This window comes from Sinocyclocheilus rhinocerous, unplaced genomic scaffold (genome assembly GCF_001515625.1).
Source record: "Sinocyclocheilus rhinocerous isolate Xijiao unplaced genomic scaffold, SAMN03320098_v1.1 scaffold498, whole genome shotgun sequence".
Lineage (NCBI taxonomy): Eukaryota > Metazoa > Chordata > Actinopteri > Cypriniformes > Cyprinidae > Sinocyclocheilus > Sinocyclocheilus rhinocerous.
The window spans coordinates 828,553-837,228 of record NW_015633594.1 but is presented as its reverse complement, the minus strand read 5'-3'; the positions used below and the strand labels follow the sequence as shown (position 1 = coordinate 837,228).

The following is an 8,676-nucleotide window of genomic DNA, read 5'->3' as shown; positions in this document are numbered from 1 at the left end:
TGGGTTTTTGTTAAATGTGAGCAAAAATCATCACAATTAAAAGAGCCAAAGACTTAAACTACTTCAGTCTGTGTGCACTGAATTCATTTAATACACGAGTTTCACAATTTGAGTTGAACTACTGAAATAAATGAACTTTTCCACGACATTCTAATTTATTGAGATGCACCTGTATATGCAGACGTGCAGTCTACCAATAACATTAGAGGGACAGCACTAGGAACGCCCACAAGCGTCTTCACAGTACAGAGTCTAGCGACACACGGCGACAAAGTCGCTGGCGGTGTGTAGGAATCCCTCAAGTAGAGTGCAGTGTAGAGTAACACAACCCCTCCACCTCCTGTTGGTGCAGCAGTCAGTCATGTGTGTATGACGGCCGAAGGAGCTTCCCCTGGAACTTACACGATCAGCAACCGGACTTTTTTTGTTTTATCGCAGCCGATCTCTGTTCTGGACTTGAACCATCCACATCAAAAGCTGCAGGACAGCCCACATTTCAGAAACAAATCAAGAAAAAATAAACAAATACTACTGTTCCAAATATTCTGTATGTTTCTCAAAAATAAAATAGATTGTGTTCAGTGGAAAAAAAAAAAATATATATATATTTTTTTTACATAGTCATTTAAAAATAACACATTTTAGAGCTGTAACAACAATGCAGTGAAACCGTGATATTTTTGCTTAAGGTTATCATACCATCAAAATCTCATACCGGCCCATGCCTATATTTAAGTGATCAGCAGTAAATCCAACATTATGTTAAGCAGCAGTAATGGCGACTCCCCAAACATTACACTGCCAAATATGACAGCAGGGCCTTGTAATTTCCACACTGTGGAAACTGAAGATGGGAAATGGAATCAAGACATTAAGGTTGCAGTAACATCACATGATTCCTATAAAAATGGTAGGAAACCAACTTGGCTGACATGAGCATTGTCCTGAAATAAGAGAAAAAAGTACAGATCTGACGTAAAACAAGGAGGGCCGGAAAGTCCAATAGGTTAACATTGTGTTGACATATGATATCTGAAACTAAAGTCATTATTGACTTAAAATTTTGATTGTTTAAATGACAGACTAGACTAAATGCTTTCGACTTTAGCCTCAGTGGCCACCGCAACTTTTGGCGCAGCGCTGTGCATGGAAAATGTGGGAATAGTCAGGGTGCGACATTTGTCTGGGTAGCGCCTTCAACAGGAATTTCAACAGGAATGAAAATGAGGCTGCGCAGTTGTTTAACAACATACCAACTGTTTCGCTGACGAAATGTCTTTCTGTTGACAAACACCTCAGAAACAGATTTGAAACTGAAAGTTGTGAAAATTACATGATCTAGTACTTTTATACAGTGTGTGCCACTGTAAAGACTGTAAGTCTATCCCTCACAGCCTCGTTTTGAACCGTGTTAAATTCAATATGGCATCTAACCTGATTAAGGTCTATTGAGCAACAGGACACAGAAATACTGATACAATCCACCTTCTGGCTAAAGGTATTTAAAGTTTCTGGAACTCATTACTTAGAAGTTGTTTTAATATAATAACATGTTACATTGACTATAGTTAATTACACATGTATTTATATAAATTCTTAAATGTAAGTGCCATGTTTGAAGGTGGAATGGTGATGAGATGAGAAACAGAAAAATCCAAGCCAAGTGAAGTTACAAGCTATACTTCTCTTGGTAGACACTTCATATCCAAGGATTGAACAAAACATGGCAGAAAAGAGAAGGTATAAAACAAAGACCAAATGAAAGCGAGTGTCACCTTGAATATGCCGACCCAGTCCTTGGGATGTGGTTTAATGAACTGCGTGAGGGTGTAATGGCACTCTAATGCTGCGTGAGGGAGGTAACTTTTCCCCACATTCTGGAAGATGACATGGGCAAAATTGGACGTTTCCATGGTGCTGCTTGCTGCTGTCCCCTCCAGGTATAAAGCCATCTGTCTATCAGCAGCTGTGTCTGTGGGAATACAGGACCCATAAGAGAAGTGAAACAGAAGTGAAAGAGACACATGAAAATATTTTGTGTCAGTTTCTACAGTAATCTACGGTGAATATCTTTACGTAACATTATGAAAAAATCATTGCCTGTTACAGAACACACACCTTAGTTTGTCTATTTTCATACTAATTACATGTTGTTAAATCTTCTGATATTTTCTGCACAATTAACAGTTTCACACTAGAAATAATGTGTCAGTTATTATTGCAAAATGATTTAGACAAACACAACTGGGCCTGTACTGACTGTACATTATCCCACTTTTTACTTTTTTTGCATTAATGACAAGCTGAGTGTACATTATTTCTATTAGTACATGACTGCTTAAGAAATAAATAAAATGCACATCACAATACAAGGAAGATTAAAGAGCTACCGTTTGAGGTAGCTTAGTGGCATTAATAGGAAGACTAAAGATAAATGGCAAGCCCTAATGACTCAAGTCAGGCAATATTTATGGATTATAATTACAGAGCATTATTTTTTGTCTCTAGACTAGAGGCATCAAAAATGTTTTCATGTAATAAGGTTATAAAACTTTTTTGTTAATTTTGTTTTTCTACTGCATTTCAATACCAAGAAAATTAGACTACAACTGATTTGTGAACTAGTTCAATTCATATTTAATAATTAATTTTGATGAATTAAAGTTTTGACGTGATTTCTAAAGTTGCAAGAGATTATTCTAATTAAGAACTAAACATCTGATTGACTCCAAATGCGCCCCATATCTCTCAACTCCCTTAAAGTCATCCATGTTTTTTAATAAAGACTCTTTAAAGTAGAGGTGGAACGGTTCGAGTTACTCACGGTTCAGTTTGTATCGCGGTTTCGGTACGGTTCGTATGTGCTATGTTTAGAGAAAAAAAAGGACTAGGCCTATATTGTCAAATAAAAATAAAGAAAATAAGAACATTTATTTCAATAAAAAAAAAAAAGAGTTAGGCCTAAATTTGAATTGTACATAAAATGTCCATCTATTTGCATTAAACAGCTCTAACATAAACTAAGTAAATCAATGTGATGCATATTTGTCCATCATGCATAAATGAAACAAGTAAGATTTCTGTACTCAAAGTTTTTTTTTATAAATTATTTGCATCTATTTGATTTTATTTAAATAATCATATTTGAAAGTGCTGTCACTTTAAAGGGGTCATATGATGTTGCTAAAAAGAACATTATTTTGTGTATTTGGTGTAATGAAATGTGTTTATACGGTTTAAGGTTCAAAAAACACATTATTTTTCCACATACTGTACATTATTGTTGTACATTATACTCTATGCCCCGCCTTTCTGAAACTCCACTTTATAAACATTATGTCCTCTTCTGGAAGGCCAAACAAAGTAGTTTCGCTTTCACAACGAAACACAGCGTCACACACGGCGGGCTAGAGTGAGCGGAGGCCGGAGGCCTAGAGTAAGCAGAGGCCGGCGGCCTAGAGTGAGGAACGGCCGGCGGGTTAGAGTGAGTGGAGGCCGGCTTGAGTGAGCGGTGGCGGGCGGGCTTGCGGCAACCACATGTGATGATCCCCCCCCGGACTCCGCTTCGTCTACGGTGAAAGCCGATCCGGTAGACATGTGGGGGCGTGTTAGAACGAGCCGTTTTAGGTTGGCGTGGTTGACTCTTAACTTTTATAAAGAATATCTCTTTGGATTTGAGACTTTAGTCTTTGCAACTTTACAGATCTTCTTTATGCACCAAGAGATTGCAACACTCCAAAGAGAAAGGAAAAATTGAAATCGCATCATATGACCCCTTTAAGACAATGCACGGATCCAGTACATTGATACTGTACGTTCAACCGACTATGTATGCTAGGATACTCACCAAGACAGGCATTTTGACATAATTTTTGTGTGAATTTGTCCTTTCAAGCACGACTTGAAAACGAACTCAATATTTGTGCGCGTTCTGAGACGCGAGTTTGGCGCTTTGGATGAGCGCTCACACAAATCTTCTCACGGCGCGCGCAAATTCTCATTCGCGTCTTCTGGCTCTTTAATATTTAAACTGGCAAGGCTTAAATGAGTGTGCTGTTCAGGTCTCACATGCGTGCGTGCACGCGCTATCTACACCCGGGTGATGACGGCATCAATGACTGGTCATATTCCAGCATACGGCACTCGCATTGAACAAAGAGTGACAGGTTTGTCCATGTTTTTTTTATTTTTTTTATCGTTGTTATGATGTATTGGGAAGCCAGAATGCGTATCCATTAGGGATGCACGATAATTTTCAACTCATTTTGGCCGACAGCCGATGTCGATACCGATATATAATTATTTTTAATTTTGGTTAGTTTTTAACAAGAACTTATTTGTTAGAATTAAATAAACAATAATAACGTTATTTTATAATGACAGCACATTGAAGATTTGAAAATAACTATAAATAAACTATATTAATCAATGCATTTTTTTATCAGAAATATGCAGTGGTAACCTTGACATTTTATTTTATGATTTAACATTTGTAAATGGTCTAAAGCAAAAGAGTTGTAAAAACTCTGAAAATCTTTTAGAGCTCATAATTTGTTTAAAAAATATAACATATTACACATTAATAAATAAATAATTAATGCCTGAATAAAACCTGATTTGATCAGGTTCGTGTAGCTGCACAAACCAATGGCGCTTCAACCCATCAAAAGGGGTGGAGCCGACTGCTATATAAAGTCGGCTCTGAGTGCCATTTCGTCAGAATTTTCTCCTTCAGCAATGAAGATCATCTCTTCGCTGTTAGAAGAAGCCACCGGCAGCGGAAGAAACTCAACGCCTTCCCCTGCGGCCATCCGGATTTTTAAAAGAGCATATTTTCTGAGCAAATATCCACTGCAACGTTGTTGCAAATGTCATGCCGCAAGTGTGGTTTGTGCAGGGATGCAGTTAGGCACGGTGAGCATGTCGCCTGTCTGGCCAGCGTCCACGCAGAGGCTGACCTCACCGAGGAGGAATGTTCTCACTGCGAGAACATGAGTCTCCCCCTTATCTGCTCGCGGATCGCCTTCTTCCACAAAGGAGGTCCTCTCCAGCCTGCTCTCCCATTTCCCCCTTCCCTAGGAGGAAGAAACAGCAGAGTAGGGTGGCTCAAACACGGGGCTCGAGTGAAATCACACCGGCTCAGATCCCGCGTGCTTCATTCTCCCCTTATTGCCTTGATTCAACTGTGTTCTTCATACGTGAGGATCAGCACCCCTCGTCAGCTGCGAGTGGCTTGATTTCCTTCGGCGGATCTAAGGAGGAAGCTGTCGTGGAAGAGTTTATGTCGTTGACGGCTTCAGAGTGGGCGTGTTGTGGTGAAGACCCTGACACCCTTCCTCCGACCCTTGATCCGCGTTCTAACCAAGGTTGTGGACGATCTCGACCTGGCTTGGTCGACCCCGGAAGAACCCACCCAAGGCTTCCTTGACGAGCGGTTCCTGAAAAGGCGCCGTCAACAATCCTCCCGTCAGCTGCCCGCCCTGTTCCTTCAGGCAGTTCACGAGAAACTCACCAGGACGTGGCGCGCCCCCATTGTTGACGGTGCTGAAGAACGAGGTTACAGCAAGCTCCCCACTCTAGAAGAGAGGCGGTAGCTGCACATCTGTGCCCTCCATCGCCCCTAGGGTTAAAAGCCCATGCAGCGCATCCATTTAAGCCCTGCAAGACTACCTCAGCCCTAGCAAACAGGGCTTATTCATCAGCTGGCCCGGCTGGCTCAGTGCTTCACATGATGGCAGTGCTCTAAGTGTTCCAGGCCAAGCTTGTCTGCACCATGGACGAGTCCGGCCAGAGTTCTGATGCCTTCAGAGAGCTGCGCACAGCAACTTACTTGGCTCTGCGCGCTACTTAGGCCACTGCACAGGCGATCAGCAAGGCCATGGCCAACGTGGTGGAGCTGAAGCACCATCTTTGGCTGAAGCTAACTGAGATCAGGGACGCTGACAAGGTAGCCTTCCTAGACTCTCCAGTCTCTCCCAAAGGACTGTTTGGCCCTGCCATGGATGGGTTTGCCGAGCAGTTTACAGAAGTCATCACAGGCAACACATCACTTCCTGCCGAAGCGCTCCAGTGCTGTGGCTGTTTCAAGTCACCAGAAGGCTCCATCCGCTCAGCAGCCTCCCAAGCCTCCACCGCCTCAGCCCCAGCCTAAGTCTGGAATCTTCATTCAAGTTGGGCTTGTTCTCTCCATTCAGTGTGTGCCCAAACAAACTACTCCTGTGATAGCGGACCCACATACTCAAAAGAGTATTTCTCCTCTCCTCATTACAACGAATGTCAGTTCCCCGTTCCCGTGTGCCGAACTGCCACTCGAAAAACTCAGACCACTTGCCATCCGGCTTCAGGCTTGGAAAGCTATCCTGGATGTGTCAAGTTGGGTTCTAAACATTATAGAACGAGGTTACTCACTTCAGTTTGCTTGCAGGCCACCTCGCTTCAGAGCTATTATTCAAACTTCGGTATGGGACAATGATGTCAATGATCTCATGTTCTCCGGTCTGAAGTGCAAACACTGCTTGCAAAGGGAGCAAACGGTTCGTTCCTCTAGCAAACAGAGAGTCGGCTTTTACAGCCGCTACTTCCTCATTCCCAAAAGAGATGGAGGACTCAGGCTAATTCTTGATCTCAGGTATGAATCGCTCGCTCTTAAGACGGCCGTTCAAGATTCTGACTTTGAAACAGATCCTCACGCAAGTATGCCCCAGGGACTGGTTTATATTGGTGGATCTGAAAGATGCTTACTTTCACATCCAGATAGCCACCCATCACCGACCGTTCTTGAGATTCACGTTCGAGGGAGTGGCCTATCAATATACAGTCCTGCCATCTCTGGACTGGACTGTCATGCCAGAACGCTACCTGATAGTTCAGCGGCTAGTGGTGTCATTCAAACTGGGGACTTCCCTTCCCCTCAGAGCTTTCCAGAGGATGCTCGGCCTCATGTCAGCCACTTCCTCTGGGATTCCTCTGGGTCTGCTTCGCATGCGGCCCCTCCAGTATTGGCTAAAAGCCCACGTCCTATCCCACGCTTGGCCCCTGGGACGTTTTCATCTCAGGGTAACCCACCACTGCATCAGAGATGTGGCCCCTTGGAAAACTCCTTGCCTGTTTCAATCAGGCATCCCACTGGGACTGACCTCCAGAAGGAAGGTGGTCACGACAGATGCCTCAAAGGATGGCCTTCTCCTGGGCTTGGTCCAGCGGAATTTCTATTGGTGATATCTGTGCAGCCACCGGCTGGTTGTCGCTGTCTACCTTCACCAGATTTTATAACTTGGACATCCCTGCCGGCACGGATTTTGTCTGCTTTATCTACCTAACCCTCTTTGTAAGTGGGAAAGGTCGTGTTATGTAGTCCTCAGCCTAGCGGCTTGGGTCTCATTATTTGCTCATGCTTACAGGAGCCCTCAGTATGGGCACTCCGGGGCTGGGTTCAAAGAGCGGCTTCGTTCTGCACTTGATTATAACACGGCACAATTGGATGCATTTCCCATAGCATGTTAAAGCAACGGGAGAGACCGTTTGAAAGGCAATACTCCGGTTACTTACGTAACCTTGGTTCCCTGAGATAAGGGAACGAGCATTGCGTAGGATGCCGTGCTATAAGGCTACATGCGAGTCGACAACTGTCGCTTCAGTCGAAAGATGGCACTCAGTGCTGACTTATATAGCAGTTGGCTCCACCCCTTTTGGCGGGTTGAAGCACCATTGGTTATTGCAGCTACACTAACATGATCAAATCGGGCTTCAGTATAAGAGTAAACAGCTTCCCCATAGCGTGTTAATCATAGACTGTATAAAAACATGGACGTAGTGTCCGTGACGTCACCCGTAGGTTTCTGAAGAGCGGTTTTGAAGCTCAAAGTGGGTGGAGCCGGCCGTCGCCATCTTGGCAGCGCGTCACTCCCGGATAATCGAAAAAGGCAAAGAGGCGGGAGCTGGTTGCTGAAACCACGCCCACCTATCTCGATGCCGGTGACAGCAGCGGCAATCCACCTGTCACTCAATTGGCCACGCCCTTAATTATGCAGAAATTTAAGGCTTAATTAATTTAAACTGATGAGTTATAAAAAAAATTCACCCCCCTCACAGTTGTCATGAAGGGCAAAATTAGCTATATAGACCAAAATCATTTTTTGTACCAGGCTGTAAACATTTTTTTCTGCTGTAATGTTGGGTATTTTAACATGGGGAGTCTATGGGACTGACTCACTTTTGGAGTGTCGATGAATTGCAGTTTTAGTCACTTCCGTGTTGGCTTCAGATAGGTTGCCGCTTGGTGTTAATGCAACGCTCGTTCCCTTACTAATGGCGCTTTTCCACTGCATGGTACGGCACGGTACGGCTCGGTATGGTTCACTTTTGGGGGGTTTTCCACTGGGTACAGTACCTGGTACCTGGTACTTTTTTTAGTACCACCTCGGTTGAGGTTCCAAGTGAACCGTACCGTTACCAAAACGTGACGTGTAAACTCTGCTGATCACGGATTGGCCGGAGAGAATCGTTACTACCTGCGTCACTGAACTTGCGACAAAAACACAAAAGAACCGCTAGATTTAAATCCGCACAGCCTTGTTTATCAGTGTTTACTGGAGAAATGTTTGCAATAATTATGGCAATAAGGTGGATTAGTGAAGTTAAAATATCCAAGGCAGTAATATGTTCAGACTCAAGTTC

The 8,676-nt window shown here is 43.5% G+C and overlaps 1 protein-coding gene across 6 annotated transcripts in view; it reads right to left on the bottom strand.

The window, feature by feature from the left end:
- The window catches only part of LOC107744700 (tax1-binding protein 1 homolog B), a 36,038-nt gene that overhangs the window by 25,234 nt on the left and 2,128 nt on the right, over nucleotides 1-8,676 (bottom strand). For all 6 annotated transcript variants that reach the window (XM_016558519.1, XM_016558518.1, XM_016558513.1 and 3 more), the window contains exon 2: nucleotides 1,776-1,972. In XM_016558519.1, the coding sequence (XP_016414005.1) occupies nucleotides 1,776-1,952 (177 nt within the window). In that variant the 5' untranslated portion in view covers nucleotides 1,953-1,972. The remainder of the gene's footprint in view (nucleotides 1-1,775; nucleotides 1,973-8,676) is intronic.